General features: G+C 53.6%; 1 protein-coding gene and 1 long non-coding RNA gene across 2 annotated transcripts in view; both read right to left on the bottom strand.

The window, feature by feature from the left end:
- The window catches only part of DPM2 (dolichyl-phosphate mannosyltransferase subunit 2, regulatory), a 53,423-nt gene extending 51,773 nt beyond the window's left edge, over window positions 1-1,650 (bottom strand). The window contains exon 1 of the mRNA XM_086924948.1: window positions 1,514-1,650. Coding sequence (XP_086781074.1) covers window positions 1,514-1,516 — 3 coding nt within the window. The 5' untranslated portion in view covers window positions 1,517-1,650. The remainder of the gene's footprint in view (window positions 1-1,513) is intronic.
- Window positions 1,651-2,648: 998 nt separating this feature from the next.
- The window catches only part of LOC147718075 (uncharacterized), a 241,599-nt gene continuing 219,476 nt past the window's right edge, over window positions 2,649-24,771 (bottom strand). Inside the window, exon 4 of the long non-coding RNA XR_015296130.1 lies at window positions 2,649-3,024. This is a non-coding gene — a long non-coding RNA (uncharacterized LOC147718075). The remainder of the gene's footprint in view (window positions 3,025-24,771) is intronic.

Here is a 24,771-nt window from a genome sequence, read left to right as displayed (position 1 = left end):
GCCACCCTCCTCCCTCCTGCCCCACGCCCCCCCTCCCTCCTGCCCCCCCTCCTCCCTCCTGCCCCACGCCTCCCCTCCTCCCTCCTGCCCCGCGCCCCCCTCCTCTCTCCTGCCCAACGCCCCCTCCTCTCTCCTGCCCCACGCCCCCCTCTCCTGTCCCACGCCCCCCCTCCTCTCTCCTGCCCCACGCCCCCCCTCCTCCCTCCTGCCCCCCTCCTCTCTCCTGCACCACGCCCCCCTCCTCTCTCCTGCCCCACGTCCCCCCTCCTCCCTCCTGCCCCCCCCGGTCCCCCTCCTCTCTCCTGCCCCCCCCGGTCCCCCTCCTCTCTCCTGCCCCCCGCCCCCCCTCCTCTCTCCTACCCAACGCCCCCCTCCTCCCTCACGCCCCCTCCTCTCTCCTGCCCCAAGCCCCCCTCCTCCCTCCTGCCCCACGCCCCCCCTCCTCTCTCCTGCCCCACGCCCCCCTCCTCTCTCCTGCCCCACGCCCCCCCTCCGCTCCTGCCCCACGCCCCCCCTCCGCTCCTGCCCCACGCCCCCCCTCCGCTCACCTGCCCCACGCCCCCCTCCGCCCTCCTCTCTCCTGCCCCCCCGCCCCCTCGCCCCCTCCTCTCTCCTGCCCCACGCCCCCCCTCTCTCCTGCCCCACCCCCCCTCCTCTCTCCTGCCCCACGCCCCCCTCTCCTGCCCCACGCCCCCCTCCTCCCTCCTGCCCCACGCCCCCCCCTCCGCCCTCCTGCCCCACGCCCCCCCTCCGCCCTCCTGCCCCACGCCCCCCCTCCTCTCTCCTGCCCCCTCCTCCTCTCTCCTGCCCCACGCCCCCCCTCCTCTCTCCTGCCCCACGCCCCCCCTCCTCTCTCCTGCCCCACGCCCCCCCTCCTCTCTCCTGCCCCCTCCTCCTCTCTCCTGCCCCACGCCCCCCCTCCTCTCTCCTGCCCCCCTCTCTCCTGCCCCACACCCCCCCTCCTCTCCTGCCCCACGCCCCCCCTCCTCTCTCCTGCCCCCCCCTCCTCTCTCCTGCCCCCCCTCCTCTCTCCTGCCCCACGCCCCCCCTCCTCTCTTCTGCCCCACGCCCCCCCTCCTCTCTCCTGCCCCACGCCCCCCCTCCTCTCTCCTGCCCCCCTCCGCCCCCCTCCTCTCTCCTGCCCCCCTCCTCTCTCCTGCCCCCCTCCGCCCCCCCTCCTCTCTTCTGCCCCACGCACCCCCTCCTCTCTCCTGCCCCACGCCCCCCCTCCTCTCTCCTGCCCCCCTCCGCCCCCCTCCTCTCTCCTGCCCCCCTCCTCTCTCCTGCCCCCCTCCGCCCCCCCTCCTCTCTTCTGCCCCACGCACCCCCTCCTCTCTCCTGCCCCCTGCTCTCTCCTGCCCCCCTCCGCCCCCCCTCCTCTCTCTTGCCCCCCTCCGCCCCCCCTCCTCTCTCTTGCCCCCCTCCGCCCCCCCTCTCTCCTGCCCCACGCCCCCCCTCCTCTCTCCTGCCCCACGCCCCCCCTCCTCTCTCCTGCCCCACGCCCCCCACTCACCATGTCTCCCTCCTTCCACTCCACGGCTCTCCAGATGGCGTCGGGCTCCACTTCCGGACTCGAGCTCAGGAGCCAATCAAAGTGCGAGGGGAGAGAGGCGCGAGCCTGGGAACGACTGGGCGCGTGACGACAAGGGTTGGTAATTAGAGGAGTAGAAAGAGAGGAAGGACTCGCTCGCGTCTTCTGCCAAGCGGGGAAGAGAAGCGCGGCTTTGACCATAGACACAAACGACGGACAATTAATGCCGCCCAGCCGGCCACCGAGGTGACAGCTCGAAAGCGCCCCCGGGGTACCTTAGAGAGGCCACCCCCTCTCAAGACCACACCCCTTGCAAACCACTCCCGCTAGACCACGCCCCTTTGTTGACCGCTCCCCTTTCAAGACAACGCCGCTCTATAGGCCGCGCCTCTCTATAGACCACGCCTCTTTATAGACCGCGCCCCTCTGCAGACCACGCCTCTCCCCACACTCTCCTTTTCAAGACCACGCCTCTATAGACCGCACCCCTCTCGAACCACGCCCCTCTATAGACCACGCCCTCTATAGACCACACTCCCTTTCAAGACCACGCCCCTCTATAGACCACGGCTCTCTTGAACCACGCCCCTCTATAGACCGCGCCCTCTATAGACCACGCCTCTCTTTAGACCAGCTTCTCTCCACACACACCCTTTCAAGACCACGCCCCTCTATAGACCACGGCTCTCTTGAACCACGCCCCTCTATAGACCACGCCTCTCTATAGATCACGCCTCTCTCCCCACTCTCCTTTTCAAGACCACGCCCTCTATAGACCGCACCCCTCTTGAACCACGCCCCTCTATAGACCACACTCCCTTTCAAGACCACGCCTCTCTTTAGACCAGCTTCACTCCACACACTCCCTTTCAAGACCGCACCCCTTCCTCCCTGTGCTCTCGGGCCACCATCTGCCTCTGGGCATCAATGATGAGGAGCCCTGGGAGGGCGTGTGATGCCTCGTGATGCAGCGCGTGCGCCTGCGCTGTCTGTACCTGTGCCACCCTTTGTGTAGCGCACGCTGGGCCCTGGAGGCTTTGCAGCCAGATGAATCAAAAATTAGCTAGCATTCGCGCCAAGAATTTTCAATTCTATTAAGGACACGGAGGCGAGGATTATGCTTCTCTTTCTTATATTTGCCACTCACAGCAGCCAATGAAAAACATTTTGTATGCAAATAAAACTACATTTCCCATGATGCTTGTACATACATCACATCCTGTATAGCCCCATAAGAGCTGCTGTATCCTGTGTCTCCTCCTCTTTCTTTGCTCGAACATATACAGTCCACACATTAATAAATCTAGTCCATTTCACGGAATATGAGTCTCAATAAACATCCTTCAACATGGAGAACCAAAATTAATAAATCCAGTCCTTTTCACGGAGTATGAGTCTCAATAAACATCCTTCAACATGGAGAACCATCGTCAACTGGAAAGATCACGTCTTCTAAGCCAGAAGAACACCTGTTCCTTCTTCTTTACTCGAAGCTGAAAGGAATGAGAGGAAAAAACCCGTAACTTCTGCTGATACAGAATATCAAGTACATGCGGGTGGGTAATTATTACCAATACTGTAATAAACCGGGTGGGATAATCCTCGCCTCCGTGTCCTTAATAGAATTGAAAATTCTTGGCGCGAATGCTAGCTAATTTTTGATTCTATTACAGGACCGGAGGCTTCGGATTATGCTAGTTCAACGCTTATTAAACACAACTACAGTCTTAAATCTCCCACCGGTACATAATACACTGTTTAAATAGAGTCAGAGAAAACTCCATCAGAAGAATTAAAACTTTCACAACAATGGTAATTATCAAAACAAGAATGATAAGTATGGTACTTGAGCAAACTACATCTCACAATTGGTTCTAACACCCATTCCGGCCAAAGGCCCTCAACCATCGGCTGTAATAGCCTCATACTCACATATAAATGTCACTAATCATCAACAATCATATGAACATATATGCGTAAACCTCAGATAGTAAATCCGAGAATCATCGTTGTAAGCCATGAGGCATGTGAAGAAACCCATAAAGTGCATTATCTCGAATTTGTGTGACCAGGCCCTGACCACATGCAGTTCAGACCTCGCTGACAGAGCAACTTCCTAAAGTATATACTGTACCTGTAAAAGGCGGACTTGCCTCGCCATAGGAACACCCGAAGGTGGAATGCTTCGTAACACAGCCTGACAATATTTAATGTCCAGTCGACCTACCATTATATGACTAATAATAAAAAGGAAATCACGAGAAATAGTCCGGTTTGGAATATTTATGCCACCAAAAAGAATTCGAAAGAAAACCCGACGCAAGTTCAGCAACCTGCCCTGAACCGAGAATGAGCCGCAGAAAAACGGCCAAAACGGATGGTATAAGATGAACGTTACTGAAGACCCCGTACATTATTTGGTAAATAATTCACAAGTAGAGAAATCAGTCCTCACAAAGCCGCCAATGGCGTACATATCAACAAAGCGACCCTCTATCGCCGAAACGTATGTCGATAATGGAAGGACCCAGAATACGAAATGAACGCCCTCAGCGCGTTCGAAAACCAGGAAGTATTGTAGAATACCAGAACTTGATCGTAAATAAAGCAAAGTCGGAATACATACACCTAGTGAAAACTGTACTTACCACATTGCCATGTGTCAGACCCAGACCCGTGCTTACTAAACGGTAACAAAGAATCTGCGGGTCGTAGCTCCCTGGTGAACCATAAAGGCATCTGCCTTGAACTACATGAGTTCTACTTCATGAGAAAAGGGAAAATTGTAAGGTAAGGCAGGAAACCGAGCCGGCCTCCGCCGACCCAAGGGGCATTGGAATTTCAAAAATGGAGTCCACCCTGCACGAAAGTTGCGACCCAGTCGCCAGAAATACAAGGAAACCGGATGGAACAAACCTTTACTGCCAAGTAGGCTAAGGAGGTATACCGCAACAACCTAAATGTGAACGTTTCGGCAGAATGGCCTGAGTCCTGGAACAAGTCCACCAAGAAGATGACCTACATGCCCATATCCGCTGATCGTTCACGCCGTCGAGGTATTGCGCATGGTGAACCATAAGCCTCCAGAGGCGTGCACGATAAGAAGTCCGAATGGCCGAAGGCTCGTAAAAAACTGTTTGAATGACGGTGCCCAACACACCGCTACCGTGGCCCTCCCATGAAGGGAAACTCTTGTACTGATACCATCGGAAAGTCATCCTCGCATTGTAGATTGGGTCGTACAACCACTGAGTCGCGTAGGATTGAGATAAACCTGGAAACCTAAACTAAGAGCCACCAATGTATGAAGGTTATAACCGGTCCATTCCAGCACATCAATCCGATGTCTGGAAATGTGAGGCCAAGGCCTGTTAAGATAGACCTATCCATACATAAATGTATCCAATTAACTTGAAAGGTAAAATAACTCTGTACTCGGAGGGTACTAGAGAGCTGAGAGCTTAGGGATAACCTATACCTCTCATCAACCATTAGAACCGCCACAACTGCCATTGTAGGGGAGGAGAGCACCAGAAGCTGCGGAAAAACGATGGAAAAAGAACTGACCAACTAGTATGAATGTGACCACAAGCAAAAAACGTCTACCCTTTATACATTCAACGATAATAAACCTGTCCAATAGGGGCCTGTCGCAAAAGGCCTACCTGGATCTGGCGTCCAACCTTATGAAAGGCTTTGCGCCTGTCGGACGATCTGGCGCAAATGGCGTCATGCCGACGCCTATCGCCGCTGACTACGACATTGATTTGCAGCCTGTCAAATCTGGGAATCCCTTTCTGAGACGACTAGAAAAGAAGAAGCCTGGCGACGCCGTCGGGCAATTCCTCAGCTATACCCCAAAAAGGGGGTCGCAACGCCCTAGGCTAAATCCCATCACACGCGCGCGGCTGCCTTACGTGTTGGCGAAAAGGAAATACGAAATCAAAATAATAAAGAAAAATAATAAAGAAAAATAATAAAGATAATAAGTACATAGAAAACAAAATCATGCTCAAGGATTTGTGGTAGCAGAACGAAAATGGGCGTCAATCCAGCCCTGTCACCCTGAGTTAGGTAACGTCATACTAGAGGCCCTGTTGACCACACAAGAACGGGAAGAACCTGGGTGTCAACATAATTAGGTCAGGAGGCTCTTGCGCTCCTATCAGTTAGTTGTCATCCTCCAATATATATATATATCCCATCATCACCCTTACGGGATATCAGTATTCAATATATCTGGTAGTGCAAAGCACAGTGCAATGGAGGAGTAGAGGGGGAGCCAACCCTATGCACACTAAAACAGAGAATGAATAATGTATCGGCTCCTCAGCAAAGCTGTAGTCATTATACCAGCCCAAAGGGCGTCGGAGTCATTGTAAAATACAAGGAGCGTGTGCGCACTCCGAGGGCCAGCCTATTGTTAAACCTGGAGGCTACCAGGCAATCTGCTCAGGTAAAGCACGAGGCATTGAGACCTCGAAACAAAACAAAACAGGGGACGCATGCGACGTGCGTAGGCCAAAGTGCCCAAAATTAAGCCCAAAATTGTGCCCAAGTGGGTTACGCACACCGGAGCGTTATGACTCCATAACCGCACTCGGCTACTAGGGAAAGCCTTTGGCGGAGAAAGCGCGAGACCGCGCAATAATTCAACCAACCCTATGGAAGTGACAGGAAAATCCATTGCAATGTGGAAACAGCAACGTTGGAACCTAATCTAGGAGCAAAAAAATCTAGACACAACCATTGTTCATCATGGCGCCATGCCAGCGCCGCATTTCAGCTCCGGAGGGAGCGATTGATTCAGTTTGTGGCCGAGTCCAGGCCTCCCATGAGGTTTAATGTCACCAGCAAGAGCAGAGCGACCTCACCACTCCTGCAGGAGCGATCTGAACTTGTATCGGTGTGTGAAAGAAAAAACGCTACCAAGCACACTACTGCTTTCCAGTATAAAATGAAAACATGCACCAGGAGAATATGAAACCTAAATTGTAGTAAAGTACGAAAATAGAAATTATTAACATTTCATATTATTTTACAAATGGAAAAAACATGACTCGGGGCTCCTGGGCTCGAACCCTGCACCATGGATATGAGAGGCAACAGCCTTCCCCCTAGGCCACGTGTAAACCAATCATGGCAAAGCTGATGAGGCCTGAAGACCCCGGCAGGGAAGCGCGGCATTTGAGAATCAGCGGGAGTACAGAACGCCTGATAAGGCCACCCGCGTAGCGGCTACACCGCCGCAACCAACAGGGACTGAAGCCGCGCCCGAACGGGCCAACAGAGCAATCCACAGACTCGCTGCGGGAGGAGGCTCAACACCCGTACGCCGCTCCCCGCGATAAAACACTGCCATGCCTGCAGGCCATCGGGGGACGGAAAACTCGACCGGAGAGGCCGAACCGTCAAATAATCCAAAGCGTCCACGGAGCACGCCGTTCCCAGCGGGAGCCGCTTCGCTTTAACCCTAACACCAAAGGCGCCCGTGAGAGTTGGTTCAAGACACAGTCCTGGCAATCCCGATTTAATTTGTCAAACACACACGTGTAGCAACAAAAAACACCTTCGTGCCACAAGCAGTAAATACAGCGCGATAAAAGCGCAGAGCATTTTAAATAGAGCGTTATAAGCGCAAAGCATTCAAAATAGCGCGATATGAGCGCAAGGCATTCAAAATAGCGCGATATGAGCGCAAAGCATTCAAAATAGCGCGATATAAGCGCAAACATACAGGCAATAACATCAAAGGTAATCTAACAGTCAATTAAGTAATAACATCAAAGGTAATCTAACAGTCAATTAAGACATTAATCATGGCACAATGTTGTGAGCACTTAACTGTCTGCGTGAGCAGCAAAGAAAGAGGAGGAGACACAGGATACAGCAGCTCTTATGGGGCTATACAGGATGTGATGTATGTACAAGCATCATGGGAAATGTAGTTTTATTTGCATACAAAATGTTTTTCATTGGCTGCTGTGAGTGGCAAATATAAGAAAGAGAAGCATAATCCGAAGCCTCCGGTCCTGTAATAGAATCACCCAGGGTCACTCTCTGTCTGAAGCCTCGGGAGGAGCAGGGATCCGTCCACGATCACAGGCTGCGGAGGGAGGCAGCGCCGGGACTCGGACTGGGCACAGATCCGGCCCTTACGCCACGTCTTAGTGTCACGGCTGACACGGGTCGCTGTGCGTGTGGGTGACTTTTCAGTGGGTTACATGCATATATGACACTGTCTTTATTTACTTTTATTTGTTCATTTAATGCATTTTCATATGGCTCAAACTGTACCGCAGGTGTCAGGGCGCTTCACAGATGGACCCGTCGACCCGTCGGAGCGCTTTACAGAAGGACCCGTCAGAGCGCTTCACAGAAAGACCCGTCGGAGTGATAGAGCGCGCAGTCCTCCCGGGTCACCGAGGTTACCAATTCTTTACACGCACTGGGCCCTGGCGTGCAAATTTTCAATACCACACTACTAATTTGGGTGATCCGGGTGAGGATTACTTGGTTTCTCCTCCTGCACGCTGCTATGAGTAATTAAGGTTTGGTTTCACCTCTGCTTACCATGCACCTGACTTACCACAGGCACAATTCTTATGACAGATCTGGAGCTATCAGGGAAACAGCAGACAGGCCTGAGAACAAATACTCTTTATAATCCGTACAATACTTATCCACAATTTCTGTAAAATGACCACAGACACCTGAGGATGTTCAAAGTTTTATATAAAGTTCAAAGAGAGTATGACAAGGCAATAAGTGATAGGCAGAGCAATGCATCAAACATCAAAATTAACACCATAAAATAGCTATAGATTAACACTAGGACCATTGAGTATATGGGAAGACTAAAAGGTAGGACTTTTAGAACAGAGCTAGTCACTGCAACTTTATACTAGGACATAGGATGTGGATGGGACCTAGAACATGTACTTAACCTAAGTGCTTTAAACTATTTTACTAAGTTCACCGCAACCATACTAAAGGAAAGGGAAAAATTGGAACATACTAATAAAATATAACAGTTTGGCAATTTTCTAAGGGAGGGGAGAGAAGTGGAACAATTCTAAAAACAATTGCATATAACTTGCTTTCAAGGTGATAGAGCAATATCACAGGCAAGAGTGCTTTATTAAGAAATAGAGAGAGAAGACGAGAAAGAGAGAGAGAGAGAGAGACGCAAACCCACAGGTTGATATTTACCTAGTTCTGAAAGAAGACTAACCCTGGCCACGGGTCAGTTGGAAGGACGGGGACAAGGACCCTCAGGAAGGAATGCCAGAATGCGAGCAGGTACAGCTCACGGACAGTAAGGACAGGATACCCCTCAGGATTTGGGATCAGGACTGGGCTCACCAAGGTACGACCAACACCCACAGTTTCAGAAGCAACGCCAGCGTTACCCCTCTCCGCAAGTAATCCGCCAGTAACCCCGATTGGGTTTTTCGAATTTCCCAGCAAAGTGCTTCGCCAGCACTTAGGATTATTTCCACCCCTTAGGAGTTTGTGGAAAGTATGGACAGAGTGCCCCGCAGCACTTCAGATTGAGCACCTATAGAGTTCGTAGGGTCAGTGACAGGTCTGCTACTCGGACAAGTCGGACAATTTTCCTAAGCTAAACTAGGGCAATTATACTGTTTTGGGGGCCCTTAGACCACCCTCTAATGTTGCAAGTGACAGTTTCCCACATTATGATTGGTCAGGAGAGGTGGTGCGGTCATTACCACCTCCTAGAATTCAACTTTCTCATCCCAAATATTAAAATTTTCCTACCCGCCCCTTGGGTTCACGTTCCCATGTATAGAATACAACAGCATAATACAGTTCACAATAGGTAGCAACAGAGTTGCATCGTCCAAGGTAAGATTTTGCTTTCCCAGAGAAGTTCTCAGGCGCATTGTGCTTCAGGAGCCAGCTGGCTTGTTTCAGCTTCTGCGCAATGGAGTTTTCTCTCCGGTCATGTGACGGTGCCCAGCAGAGCTTCAAGTATGGCTCCGCTCACGATTTCCCAGCCCCAGAGACGCGGTACATGAAAAGTAAGCGAGAACAAATTAAAATCACAAAAAAAATTGATCACACTGTATACCATGATGAAATTCTAACCAACCCTTACTTCATAATGACTATAGCATTATTGTTTAGTGCGAAAAGACAGATAGGCTAAAGCAGCAGTAGCAAGCAGAAAGCGTGGTGAGAGACAAGCGGCCATGTTTGCAACTGTGAGAAGGTGGCCTGATATGCAGTGCTCACTATTCTAGTGAACACTATGTATCAGTCCAGCAACCCTTATTGATGATTGGTTGTAAGTCAACCTTATAGACCAGCTATCCTAGTAGCGTGGATACGAGCAGTCTAAGGCTAAAGACTCGAGAGGGCGTGTTAAGCCAGCTGTTATACCACATATACCCCTTGAACACCAAGTGAAAGGACACCACACAAGTGTTATGAAAATAAACAGTTATTTATTAAAGATCACAACAGCCCTGTACTCTTTATGAGGACAGGGTACTAAGCACAAGTCAAAACTCTTACAAAAATACTTAAGTTAGCACAGTATATACAAATGCCCGAGGGGCACGGAAAACCATATACTTGAAAAGTGGAATGCGAAATTACTAGCAGGTAAGTACAGTACTAATAGGCTTTGGAATCGCTAGGACTTGACTATAGAATCATTAGATTACTTCTAGGAGACCCAGGGGACTCGGGTGCAGTGTGTGCACTCTCACGCGAGATGCGGGACAAAGTCTATGGTAGCTAGAATTTGCAAAGTTAGTGTTCTCGGGCGAACCCGACCTGGTAGGGAGAAAACGAAAGTAGATTCTGACCCTTGGATAGTGAGGCTATGCTGGGGCACCGAAATGCCGAAGTTACCTAGCCCAGGGGCTGCAGCTGCATAGGACTCAAAAGACGTCGGGAATCCTCGTTGACGGACCAGGAGCCTGGAAGAAAGAAGTTGCTGGCAGGCGACCAGTGAAGAAAGTTCGGTGGATCCAAGCCTGGATCGATGGAAGATGACACCTGAAAGCAGATGGGACCAAGTTCGAGACTACTAGCCAGTAGTCAGTGGGCACCAGGAGGGCACCGGATGGTAGCCACCTCGACAAGGCGTGTGGGTGACGCTGGGCTCGGAGATCTCACGGACCAGGAGGCGTTGTCGGCGACCAGGAAGGAGGATCGAGCTGTCCCACGAAGATAGAAGCTGTCGGCGTCGCTGGACCCAGGATTGGGCAACAAAGCCTTGGCAAATTCAAGCCCACGCGGTGGACCTAAAATGGCGTCTGGTGTGGACCAGGAGGGTCCGGGGTGCCTCTCTTCAAGAAGGAAGCAAGGGCCAGTCTGGAGCAACCAGACCAGCAGCAGTGATGTCGTCGGGCGTCGTTCAGAAGGCCACAAGCCAGCCGGCTAGTAGCCAAACAACGCGGTGCACAGCAAACAGCAGAAGGGCCCCACGCAGATCGTGGAGATGCAGGGAGGCTGATCTTGGGTGCTGGAGCTGTGCAGGGTCGGGGCTTCTCGGACCCCAAAGCACTCACCCGTGGAGGACACGGTGGGCTTGCAGTAAAGATGTCGTGCAGTCTTGGCGATCGTCGGTCCCTCGAGGTCTCGTCGCACTCACGGTTCTCAGCTTGGCTGTAGAGGTGAGTAGAGGTCAGAGGTGCCAGGGAAGCCGGGTCTCGTCGAGCTGGGTCGTCGGATTCGTGATGAAGGACTTGCAGCAGACCGCAGTGTTCTTTAGGATGGTGCCTGCGGATGCAGGGTGACTACTCCTTAGCCACAAGGGAGAATCTTGATGAAGAAATCTTGAAGTCCTTTCGCAGAAAGTCGTGTCTTGATTCCAAAGATGATCTAATTTGAACAGGGGCCCGCTCCCATCTTTATACTAAAAAAGGGGGCTGACCCGGTGACTAGGTCCTGCCTATGGGTGGGACTAGGTGGGGGGTGGTTACACCCCTCAGCCATGCCGGACTTCCCCAGGCCAGGGGCTGGTGTGCCCCTGGAACTGGTTCAGACCGGCCTATGCGTAGTGAGCACCGGGGTGCCACTCAGCAGTCACCTTCCTGTAAAGCCCTGCCTACCCAGGATACACAAAACCATGTCTGGGACGGTGCTAGCACCGCCCCGGACAGGAAACCCTTTGTCCAGGCTCCCCTCGCTGGAAGGACTCCCAGCTGCAGGGGGTCAGACTCGTGTCTGTGGTGGCAGCATCCATTTTGTGGAGCTGAGGCTTCAGTTAACTTTAACCGGGGTTCACAGTTACATACATGTCGTGTCCCTCTAGAAGGGTGGAATGCTAACCCCGTCGCCAGAATTGGCGAGGGGTTAGTATTCCAATTCGTATGACACCTTACTCGACATGTTTTGATAAAGCAATACCAAAGTTAGCATTTAACCGCGAGGATTATAATGCACTTAAGAGTATATGGTATGCGATATCATGGAACAGCTATTAGGACTTGGGTCCGCAAGCTGCAGACAGGCTCAGCTCATGCCAGAGCACCATCTCACACGATTCCAAGCACTCTGCCTTCAGGATTGTCAAGGCCTGCCATAGGAGTGACTGATAGGAATCTGTGTGTCCATTTTAGGGTTAGGTATAGGTATACTACACCTACAGCAAAGGGTGATTGCACGACTTTGCCCCAGCTGTCATGCAGCCAGTTGTGTCAAATTTAGGAGGCCAGCCAGGGGTGGCATAATACATGCTTCAGCCCCTGGCAGCCCTGGGTACACCCATGCCCTGAGTTACAGGGTCTGATAGGGTGGCTCAGTACCAATTGGAAATGCACCTAGGGTACATGGAATCCATTTTACAGAGAGAGCAGTGGGCCTGGGGTCCTGATTGGCAGGATCCCAGGTCGACTATGTCAAAAACCAGCTAAAACACAGGGCAAAAAAGTTGGGGGCAACCATAGTCAGGAGGTACCTTCCTACACAACCCCCCCCCCCAAACGAAAGGAGATAAGGCTATCCTTGTCCAGGTAAGCCTCTATTACCTAAGTGGCCATATAAGGAAGTACCAGCTCTGGCTTGGTTTCCCCCTGTGTCATGGTCCACTAGGCAACCCCTCACCCTAAGGGTATCTGAGGGTCTCCACCATAGGGAATCTCTGTCTCTGGTGTGTCTTGGGAAAGTAGAAGGCTGATGCTGGGATGGAGTACTGAAGTGAGGCTCCTCTACCTTTGGGCTCAACTTCCTCCAATCACCATCCATCATGTGTGCCTTCCTTTCTTTAGCTGAGATGCACTGAGCTCTCAGGGTCAGTCTCTGGCTACCTAAAGCTGGAGGCTGAGTCCCTCTGTTTGGCTTACTGGAGGGACAGATCAGGTCTGGGGTTTTTAGGCCCCATGTTTGGCTGTGCCCAACAGTGTCCAGCTGGGGGAGTTCCCTAACTACTTTTAAGGGGGATCCCTCAGGAGTCCGTTCTACTTTCACTTGGCTGGGTTTACCAGCTTCAGTGATCCTAATCTGCTGATTAAGGGGTTCTTTTGGACAGGGGGCCCTTTGGGGTCCACCACTGGCCTCCCTGATCTCTTCAGCCCTGAGCTGACTGAGGCAGGGTAGAGAGGTGCAGGTTACCTGCTCCAGACTGGGTCCCACCTGGGAAGGGTCCCCTGCCATCAGGGGCACTGCCAGGCTAGGCCTGACTACCTCTGGGGCAGTTCCTTCAACAGGGGTAGAGTCAGTTCCCTGAGGAGGCTGGCTCTCACCTAGTGTCTGGGAGGGGGAAGACTCTTCTTCCTCCTCAATGCTCTCTGTTTGAGTGGAGTGATCCATTGTTTCAGGCTTCACAACCTCACTATCTGTTTGAGTAGAGGCTGAGACCATTTCAACCTTGCCAACCTTTTCAGGAGGGCACTCAGTCTGTGTTTGGGCTGTGACTGTCACAGCCTTCCTATCCTGTTCAGGGAAGTCTGTCTGAGCCTGGGCAGTGGCTACCACTGCCCCTCCAACCTTTTCAGGGAGGAATGGTGCTGGGACTGGGGCTGTAGCTATTACTGCCCACTAACCTGTCTGGATAGGCCTATCATTCTGGAGTGAGTTTCTTGCTCCACCTCAGCCCATGCTGAGAGTTCCAGGTCATTCCCCAGTAAGCAATCTACAGGTAGGTTATCTGTCACTGCCACTCTCATGGGCCCTGTGACATTACCCCAGCTGAGCTTGACTACTGCCATGGGATGCCTTCTCTTCACTCCATGAATGTCTGTCACCTGATAAGTAAAACCAGGGGTCAGTTGAGCAGAGGGGACCAGATGGTCACTCACCATGGTGAGGCTGGCCCCTGTGTCTCTGAATGCCTCAACTTTCTGACCATTCATTAAAACTTCTTGTCTATACTTTCCCAAAATGTGGGGTCCAGTAGTGAAGTTGGCAAACCCCATGCCAGTCTCACAGACAAGAGTGTGGTCAGGGAACCTGGCTAGGCCATAGTCCTCCTGATTGCCCAAAGTAATGCCCACCACATTCTTGGGGGCACTCCCACCACCTGGGGGATTACCACTAGTGGTAACAGGAGGTTTAGGAGTATTACCTGGGGGTATATTTCCCTTATTACCACTTTTAGGGCAACTGGCATCACTTTTGTAATGACCCACCTGTTTACAGGTATGGCAATAAGGTTTCTTCTGTTCTGAAGGAGTGTTCTGGGACCCACCACCCTTGTTGGAGTTTTGGGGCCCTTGGGAAGTCTTCTCTGTGGATTTATCCCCACCCTTCTCTTGAGGCTTGGTTGATTCCTTTTTCTGGTCACCACCCTGGTTTTTAGGCCTAACCCTGGTTCTGACCCATTTGTCTGCCCTCTTACCCAATTCCTGTGGAGAGGTCAGATCAGAGTCTACCAGGTGCTGATGTAATAACTGGTTCTGACAATTATTTAAGATTTGCTCCCTCATAATTAGATTATACAATCCTTTAAAATCAGTAACCTTACTACCCAGTAGCCAGCCTTCAAAAGCCTTAGTGGCACAATCAACAAAGTCAGTCCAATCTTGAGACTGAGTTTTCTGGGTGTCTCTGAACAGCATCCTGTATTGTTCAGTGGTTAAACCAAACCCATCAACCAGTGTATTCTTCAAGATTGTGTAATTGTTAGCATCCTCCACCCTTGTGGTGAGGAGCTTATCTCTACCTTTACCATCAAAGGAGAGCCACAAGATAGCTGCCCACTGACTTTGGGGAACACCCTGCACAGTGCAGGCCCTCTCCAAAGCAGTAATCCATTTGTGGATGTCATCCCCTTCTTTAAAGGGGGGCACTATCTTATTCAGGTGCTTTGTATCAAAACTCCTTTCCCTATTGCTAGGTTTATTGCTGCCACCAGTGGGCTGTAGCCCACATAATTCTTGCTCTCTAGCAAGGGCAAGTCTCTCTTTGGCCAGGGCAAGTTCTTCCCTTTCAATCCTCAGTTTGACTGCCCTTTCTTCAGCTTCATACACTCTCCTTTTAGGGGAAGACATCCCTCTGTGAGAAGAGTTGAGAGAGCCATTGGTTCGAAAGGATCTGTTAGAGCCTCTTGATAGAGACCTAACTCGTCCATTCCCAATGTTAAGCTGACCTGAGAGTGGGCCCAGGAGTCCCCCAGTACCAAGCTCATGTCTGCTTAAGTTGGACCTGGTTAGTCTAATGACTTCTACCTGTCCCTTATCTGCCTCTTCCCCTGACAACTGGTCATCATCCTCATCCTCAGCATCATCTGCTTCCTGGAGGGGATGGTCCTGGCTATCAAAGGGTCCCTGTAAGGAGGGCAAACTTCCTTCTGGATTAGAAGGGTCTGGGTTACCAGCCCTACTGGCATCATAAGCCTCTAAGAGACTAATCAGAAAGGAAGTGGTGGGGTTAGACCCCTGTTTTAGTTTCCTGAGAGTACACACTTGTCTCATCTCATGGAAGCTAAGAGCAGCATATTTAGAAGTGACCTGTGGAGGGCCCACTGACACAAGGGGATACTCAGAGTTTCCTCCTTTGTCCGACATACTGTTTCTAGTGTGGTGTAAGTGATGCACCTACCTACACTATGTGTTTACCTACTGATCCCTTGCTAAGAGTTGCAGCCAAGGTGTGCTAAGCCTTGAGGAGCTGCAACAGCTGGTTCAGTAGAACTCAGAGTATTCTAAGCTTAGTTATATGTACTAACAGTACTTATGTGATCTTTCAACAAGATATTCTTAGGATACGTGTGGTAAAACAACAGCAAGCTCAAATCCCAACCGCTGCTCACCAATGTGAGAAGGTGGCCTGATATGCAGTGCTCACTATTCTAGTGAACACTATGTATCAGTCCAGCAACCCTTATTGATGATTGGTTGTAAGTCAACCTTATAGACCAGCTATCCTAGTAGCGTGGATACGAGCAGTCGAAGGCTAAAGACTCGAGAGGGCGTGTTAAGCCAGCTGTTATACCACATATACCCCTTGAACACCAAGTGAAAGGACACCACACAAGTTTTATGAAAATAAACAGTTATTTATTAAAGATCACAACAGCCCTGTACTCTTTATGAGGACAGGGTACTAAGCACAAGTCAAAACTCTTACAAAAATACTTAAGTTAGCACAGTATATACAAATGCCCGAGGGGCACGGAAAACCATATACTTGAAAAGTGGAATGCGAAATTACTAGCAGGTAAGTACAGTACTAATAGGCTTTGGAATCGCTAGGACTTGACTATAGAATCATTAGATTACTTCTAGGAGACCCAGGGGACTCGGGTGCAGTGTGTGCACTCTCATGCGAGATGCGGGACAAAGTCTATGGTAGCTAGAATTTGCAAAGTTAGTGTTCTCGGGCGAACCCGACCTGGTAGGGAGAAAACGAAAGTAGATTCTGACCCTTGGATAGTGAGGCTATGCTGGGGCACCGAAATGCCGAAGTTACCTAGCCCAGGGGCTGCAGCTGCATAGGACTCAAAAGACGTCGGGAATCCTCGTTGACGGACCAGGAGCCTGGAAGAAAGAAGTTGCTGGCAGGCGACCAGTGAAGAAAGTTCGGTGGATCCAAGCCTGGATCGATGGAAGATGACACCTGAAAGCAGAGGGGACCAAGTTCGAGACTACTAGCCAGTAGTCAGTGGGCACCAGGAGGGCACCGGATGGTAGCCACCTCGACAAGGCGTGTGGGTGACGCTGGGCTCGGAGATCTCACGGACCAGGAGGCGTTGTCGGCGACCAGGAAGGAGGATCGAGCTGTCCCACGAAGATAGAAGCTGTCAGCGTCGCTGGACCCAGGATTGGGCAACAAAGCCTTGGCAAATTCAAGCCCACGCGGTGGACCTAAAATGGCGTCTGGAGTGGACCAGGAGGGTCCGGGGTGCCTCTCTTCAAGAAGGAAGCAAGGGCCAGTCTGGAGCAACCAGACCAGCAGCAGTGATGTCGTTGGGCGTCGTTCAGAAGGCCACAAGCCAGCCGGCTAGTAGCCAAACAACGCGGTGCACAGCAAACAGCAGAAGGGCCCCACGCAGATCGTGGAGATGCAGGGAGGCTGATCTTGGGTGCTGGAGCTGTGCAGGGTCGGGGCTTCTTGGACCCCAAAGCACTCACCCGTGGAGGACACGGTGGGCTTGCAGTAAAGATGTCGTGCAGTCTTGGCGATCGTCGGTCCCTCGAGGTCTCGTCGCACTCACGGTTCTCAGCTTGGCTGTAGAGGTGAGTAGAGGTCAGAGGTGCCAGGGAAGCCGGGTCTCGTCGAGCTGGGTCGTCGGATTCGTGATGAAGGACTTGCAGCAGACCGCAGTGTTCTTTAGGATGGTGCCTGCGGATGCAGGGTGACTACTCCTTAGCCACAAGGGAGAATCTTGATGAAGAAATCTTGAAGTCCTTTCGCAGAAAGTCGTGTCTTGATTCCAAAGATGATCTAATTTGAACAGGGGCCCCGCTCCCATCTTTATACTAAAAAAGGGGGCTGACCCGGTGACTAGGTCCTGCCTATGGGTGGGACTAGGTGGGGGGTGGTTACACCCCTCAGCCATGCCGGACTTCCCCAGGCCAGGGGCTGGTGTGCCCCTGGAACTGGTTCAGACCGGCCTATGCGTAGTGAGCACCGGGGTGCCACTCAGCAGTCACCTTCCTGTAAAGCCCTGCCTACCCAGGATACACAAAACCATGTCTGGGACGGTGCTAGCACCGCCCCTGACAGGAAACCCTTTGTCCAGGCTCCCCTCGCTGGAAGGACTCCCAGCTGCAGGGGGTCAGACTCGTGTCTGTGGTGGCAGCATCCATTTTGTGGAGCTGAGGCTTCAGTTAACTTTAACCGGGGTTCACAGTTACATACATGTTGTGTCCCTCTAGAAGGGTGGAATGCTAACCCCGTCGCCAGAATTGGCGAGGGGTTAGTATTCCAATTCGTATGACACCTTACTCGACATGTTTTGATAAAGCAATACCAAAGTTAGCATTTAACCGCGAGGATTATAATGCACTTAAGAGTATATGGTATGCGATATCATGGAACAGCTATTAGGACTTGGTTCCGCAAGCTGCAGACAGGCTCAGCTCATGCCAGAGCACCATCTCACACGATTCCAAGCACTCTGCCTTCAGGATTGTCAAGGCCTGCCATAGGAGTGACTGATAGGAATCTGTGTGTCCATTTTAGGGTTAGGTATAGGTGTACTACACCTACAGCAAAGGGTGATTACACGACTTTGCCCCAGCTGTCATGCAGCCAGTTGTGTCAAATTTAGGAGGCCAGCCAGGGGTGGCATAATACATGCTTCAGCCCCTGGCAGCCCTGGGTACACCCATGCCCTGAGTTACAGGGTCTGATAGGGTGGCCCAGTACCAATTGGAAATGCACCTAGGGTACATGGAATCCATTTTACAGAGAGAGCAGTGGGCCTGGGGTCCTGATTGGCAGGATCCCAGGTCGACTATGTCAAAAACCAGCTAAAACACAGGGCAAAAAAGTTGGGGGCAACCATAGTCAGGAGGTACCTTCCTACAGCAACAGTGCGCATGAGCACAAATTCCCTCCAGAATGCGAGTGCGTCACATCACATGGGTATGACCGACGCATGCGCAGACTGAATTTCAGCGAAGCAGCCGTGTTTAGTGCAAGCTTCGTTAGTATGAGAAAAGACATACAAGCAAGCATCCTGGGGACACCCGCGTGTTTGGGAAAACACTTAATAAATGACGAACAATGGGGTTAATATGATTATACGGTTTAGGCAAGGGTTTTGTATGAGAGCAGGGCGCTTACATGCGAATCCCAGCTCCATCAGGAGCACTTCAGGACCCGTCGGAGCGCTTCACAGAAGGACCCGTCGGAGCGCTTCACAGAAAGACCAGTTGGAGCGCTTCACAGAAGGACCCGTTGGAGCGCTTCACGACTGGTCGGAGCGCTTCACTTCAGGACCCGTCGGAGCGCTTCACAGAAAGACCCGTCGGAGCACTTCAGGACCCGTCGGAGCGCTTCACGGAAGGACCCGTCGGAGCGCATCACAGAAAGACCCGTCAGAGCGCTTCACAAAAGGTTCTTGTCGGAGCGCTTCACGACCCGTCGGATCGCTTCACAGAAAGACCCATCGGAGCGCTTCACAGAAGGACCCGTCGGAGCGCTTCACAGAAGGACCCGTCGGAGCGCTTCACAGAAGGACCCGTTGCATCACATAAGGGCGTCGGAGGCCATGAGTTACTGCAAAGAGCCCCCCGTTGACACCTCAGCAGGCACTCCAGAGCTGCATGATGCCGCCCCCATGCAAAGGTGGTGGAGGGCCCTGACACTCCTATATCAATCACCCCCTGTGCCTCAGGAGCCTGCTCTGCACACCACCAGCCTGATAACTGGGAGGGAAAAGCACCAGACAAGCCACACCCCAGAGCATTCAAACACCCTGTGAATGAGCACCGGACAAGCAGCACCCCAGAGCATTCACACACCCTGTGAATGAGCACCGGACTAGCCACACCCCAGAGCATTCACACACCCTGTAAATGAGCACCGGACAAGCCGCACCCCAGAGCATTCACACACCCTGTGAATGAGCACCGGACAAGCAGCACCCCAGAGCATTCACACACCCTGTGAATGAGCACCGGACTAGCCACACCCCAGAGCATTCACACACCCTGTAAATGAGCACCGGACAAGCCGCACCCCAGAGCATTCACACACCCTGTGAATGGGCACCGGACTAGCCACATCCAGGAGCATTCACACACCCTGTAAATGAGCACCGGATAAGCCGCACCCCTGAGCATTCACACACCCTGTGAATGGGCACCGGACAAGCCACACCCAGAGCCTTCACACACCCTGTGAATGAGCACTGGACAAGCCGCACCCCAGAGCATTCACACACCCTGTGAATGAGCACCGGACAAGCCACACCCCAGGGCATTCACACACCCTGTAAATGAGGACCGGACAAGCCACACCCCGGGGCATTCACACACCCTGTGAATGAGCACCGGACAAGCCACACCCCGGGGCATTCAAACACCCTGTGAATGAGCACCGGGCAAGCCGCACCCCAGAGCATTCACACACCCTGTGAATGAGCACCGGACAAGCCACACCCCGGGGCATTCACACACCCTGTGAATGAGCACCGGACAGGCCACACCCTGGGGCATCCACACACCCTGTAAATGAGCACCAGACAAGCCACACCCGAGGCATTCACATAAACTGTAAATGAGCACCGTACAAGCCACACCCCGGGGCACTCACACACCCTGTAAATGAGCACCGGACAAGCCACACCCGGGGCATCCACACACCCTGTGAATGAGCACCAGACAAGCCGCACCCCAGGGCATTCACACACCCTGTGAATGAGCACCGGACTAGCCACACCCCAGAGCATTCACACACTCTGTGAATGGGTACCGGACTAGCCACACCCCAGAGCATTCACACACCCTGTGAATGAGCACCCGACAAGCCACACCCAGAGCCTCCACACACCCTGTGAATGAGCACCGGACAAACCACACCCCAAAGCATTCACACACCCTGCAAATGAGCACCGGACAAGCCACACCCCAGGGTATTCACACACCCTGTGAATGAGCACCGGACAAGCCACACCCAGAGCATTCACACACCCTGTAAATGAGCACCGGACAAGCCGCACCCCAGAGCGTTCACACACCCTGTGAATGGGCACCGGACTAGCGACACTCCAGAGCATTCACACACCCTGTAAATGAACACCGGACAAGCCGCACCCCTGAGGATTCACACACCCTGTGAATGGGCACCAGACAAGCCACACCCAGAGCCTTCACAAACCCTGTGAATGAGCACCGGACAAGCCGCACCCCAGGGCATTCACACACTGTTAGACGGACCGGGAGGGTCGGCCGAGATTACGGGGAGAGGTCTCCAGGGAGAGCCGTCTCCAACGACTGTACAGGTAAGTAACTTCCCCCCCACAGACGGACACCACACAAGATTGAAGGTTAACGAGACTTTATATGCAATTCTTAGGTTACGTCGTTATGATACAAGGAGGTCTGGACTCAGGGGTCCCCTCGGTTCTGATCTCTGGTTGAGGAGAAAGGGTAGCGGGACAGTCTTAGTTACCAATGAGTTAAATAGCTCTCAATCCTCGAGCTCGGCGTGGTTGCTGATCGGGCCGTGGAGGAGCCAAGCAGGTCCCGAGATGGATGAAGGATGGTCGACGGGCCGTGGAGAAGCCAAGCAGGTCCCGATGAAGATGATGGTTACAACGGTCCGCGGCCTCGCCAGCAGATCCGGACGACGGTGAAGAATGAAGGTTACGACGGCTGTGGCAGCGCCAACAGGCAGGACGATGGTGCACAGGACAGAGCTACGGCAGCGCCAGTAGTCCGTCCAGGATGAGTTCCTCTTACGTCTCTCGACTCCAAGATACAACTGACTTCCTGCTCTGGAGCTGCCCCAGTTATAGGGCTGGCGTGCTTTGATGTCCGGACCCTCGCACTTGGAGGTCGGGAGGTCCGGGATGAGGGAGTCCAGACACCCAGCAGGGGGGTGGAGCCAGCGCCCGGGGAGGCGATGGGCGAGCGGCACTGGGCGGGGGGAGAGCCATCGGCACCTCTTTCTCCCATTGACTTGCCAAGTAGCCCGCTCGCCTCCTGGGTGGAGGGTGGTGCCGGATTGTCTGAGGCTGGGCTAGGCCCAGGGTTGAGGTCGATCGGGGGCCAGGCGGCCTCGTGGCGAGGTGTCCAAGATGGCGGCCCGGGCTGGGTGCATGGGCCGGCAGTGGATCGGACCCACGAGGTTATCATGTTCGAGGGCAGGGGTCCCTGAGGGGACGCAGGGCGTGCAATGGTGGTGTGTGGTGCTTGCGTGACTGGGCTCGGGCCTGGTCGAGCCGGGGGAGAGCGGCCCGTCATGTGGCCTGTCCAACATGCGTCCCCCCCAGCTGAAGGCGGGGAGAGTTACCCATCCTCTTGGGGACTCTCTTCGTCGAGGCGGAAAAACCGGGACAGGCCATCGGCGTTGGCGTGGTCGGACCCAGGCCGGTGTTCGACTGTGAAGTCCATACCTTGTAAGGAGATGGACCAGCGTAGCAATTTTGGGTTTTCCCCCCGCATATGCATCAACCACTGCAGGGGTCGGTGGTCAGTCTGCACCCGAAAGTGGGTGCCAAAAAGGTAGGGCCGGAGCTTCTTGAGGGCCCATACCACAGCGAAGGCTTCCCTCTCTATGGTGCTCCAGCGTTGTTCCCGGGGTAGGAGTCTCCGGCTGATGAAGGCCACCGGTTGATCGAGGCCTTCGGTGTTCACTTGGGACAGGACCGCCCCAATGCCCTGGTCGGAGGCGTCCGTCTGGACGACGAACTCCCGGCTGTAGTCTGGGGCCTGGAGCACAGGAGCGGAACACATGGCGGCCTTTAACTGTTCGAACGCCGCTTGACACTCTGGGGTCCAGTTCACCTTCTTGGGCTGATTTTTTGACGTGAGTTCGGTGAGAGGCCCCACGATGGTACCATAGTCTTTCACGAACCTTCGGTAGTAGCCCGTGAGGCCCAGGAAGGCTCGCACCTCAGTTTGAGTGATAGGGGGTTGCCAGTTCTGGATGGCGGCAATTTTCAGCTGTAGGGGGGCCACTAGGCCGCTTCCCACCTGGTGTCCGAGGTAGGTCACCGACCCTTGTCCAATTTGGCATTTGCTGGCCTTGATCGTGAGGCCAGCTCGCTGAAGGGCTTGCAGCACTGCTTGGAGGTGGTGGAGGTGCTCGGTCCAATGGTGGCTGTACACAGCGATGTCGTCCAGGTAGGCGGCGCTGAACTCTTCGAGCCCCGCCAGGACCTGATTGACGAGCCGTTGGAACGTCGCCGGGGCATTCTTCATGCCGAAGGGCATGACCGTAAAGTGATAGTGGCCATCGGGGGTGGAGAAGGCAGAGCGTTCTTGTGCTCGGGGTGTGAGGCCGATCTGCCAATAACCTGCCGTCAGGTCGAAGATGCTGAGGTAGCGGGCAGCGCCCATTCGGTCGACCAGTTCATCTGCCCGGGGGATGGGGTGTGCGTCCGTTCTGGTGACTTCATTCAGGCCCCGGTAGTCGACACAGAACCGGAGTTCTGGTGTGGTCCCGGGGGCGGCTGCTTTGGGGACCAGTACGACCGGGCTGGCCCATGGACTGTCTGAGGGCTCGATGACCCCGAGCGTGAGCATCTTAGCTACTTCCGCCTGGATGCAGGCCCGTACCCGATCAGGTACGCGGTAGGCCCGGTGGCGGATAGGAGGGCTGTCTCCGGTGTCCACATCGTGCACACACCAGGAAGTGACACCCGGGGTGAGGGAGAACAGACTGGCGAACCGTGATAGGAGGGCTTGGCACTCTTGCCGTTGTTCTCTGGTGAGGGTCTCCGAGAGTCGGACCCCATCCACGGAGCCGTCTTGCTCCTGGGTCCGCAAGAGGTCAGGGAGAGGCTCGGAGTCGTCTTCAACCCCATTGTCTGTGGCCATCAAGAGGCTGAGTTCTGTTCGTGCAAAGTGGGGTTTCGGTCTGTTGGTGTGGAGGACTCGGAGCGGATTCCGGGCGGACTCCATATCGATCAGATAGGTGGCAGGACCCTTGCGCTCGATTACCTTGAAGGGTCCCGTCCATTTGTCTTGGAGAGCGCACGGTTCTGTGGGGGACATTACCCAGACCTGTTGCCCCGGCTCGAATTCAATGGATGAGGCGTTCTGGTCATACCATTTCTTCATGTCCTCTTGACTGGCCTCTAGGTTGGCTTTTGCTAGGTCTCTGAACCGCCGGGACTGGTTGCGGAGGGTGAGGAGGTACCGGAAGACATCTGGAGGACTCTTGGCCGGAGGCATCTCCCAGCCTTCTTTGATCAGGCTGAGTGGCCCCCGTACTGGGTGCCCATAGAGCAGCTCGAAGGGGCTGAAGCCTAGGGACTTCTGTGGGACCTCCCGGTAGGCGAAGAGGAGGCACGGCAGCAGCACGTCCCACTGGCGACGGAGGGGCTCTTCCAATCCCCCGATCATCCCTTTTAGCGTGCGATTGAACCGCTCAACAAGTCCGTTTCCTTGGGGGTGATAGGGGGTCGTGAAGCGGTAGGTGACCCCACACTGTTGCCAGAGGGACTTCATATATTTAGAAATAAAGTTCGTGCCTCTGTCACTGACGACTTCCCGGGGGAACCCCACACGGGAGAAGATCCCCATCAGGGCCCGGCCGACCACTGGGGCTGTCACGGTCCGGAGAGGAATAGCCTCAGGGTAGCGGGTGGCGTGGTCCACTAGTACCAGGATGAAGCGATGGCCTTGTCTTGTACGCGGGTCCAGGGGTCCCACAATGTCTATCCCGACCCTCTCAAATGGGGTTGTGACTACTGGAAAGGGTTGCAGGGGAGCCTTTAATTTGCGGCCGCTCTTCCCACTGGCTTGGCACGTGGGGCAAGATCGGCAATGCTGGTGCACATCGTTTCTCATTTTGGGCCAGAAGAAGTGGGTCACTAGGCGGCTGTAGGTTTTATCCTGTCCCAGGTGCCCTGCCAGGGGGGCATCGTGGGCCAGGTTTAGCAGGAAGTCTCTAAAGCGGAGGGGCACCACTAGTACTCGGTTGGCCCCCAGCTCGGCGATTCGTTGCTCGCTGTACAATAGATCATTGTCCCAGTAGACCCAATGAGTTCCGGAGGTATCCCCGGCGCTTTGGGCGAGCGCTTGTTGTCGGAGTCCCTCAAGGGAGGGACAGGTCTTCTGTTCCTGACGAAATTGTTCTTGTGTGGGTCCCCCTTCTTGAGCCCACTGATCAAGATTAGCGAGGTCGGAAGGTTGAGCAAGTTC

This window comes from Lissotriton vulgaris, chromosome 5 (genome assembly GCF_964263255.1).
Source record: "Lissotriton vulgaris chromosome 5, aLisVul1.2, whole genome shotgun sequence".
Lineage (NCBI taxonomy): Eukaryota > Metazoa > Chordata > Amphibia > Caudata > Salamandridae > Lissotriton > Lissotriton vulgaris.
The sequence above is the reverse complement of the archived record's forward strand: the minus strand, read 5'-3'. Positions and strand labels throughout refer to the sequence as shown.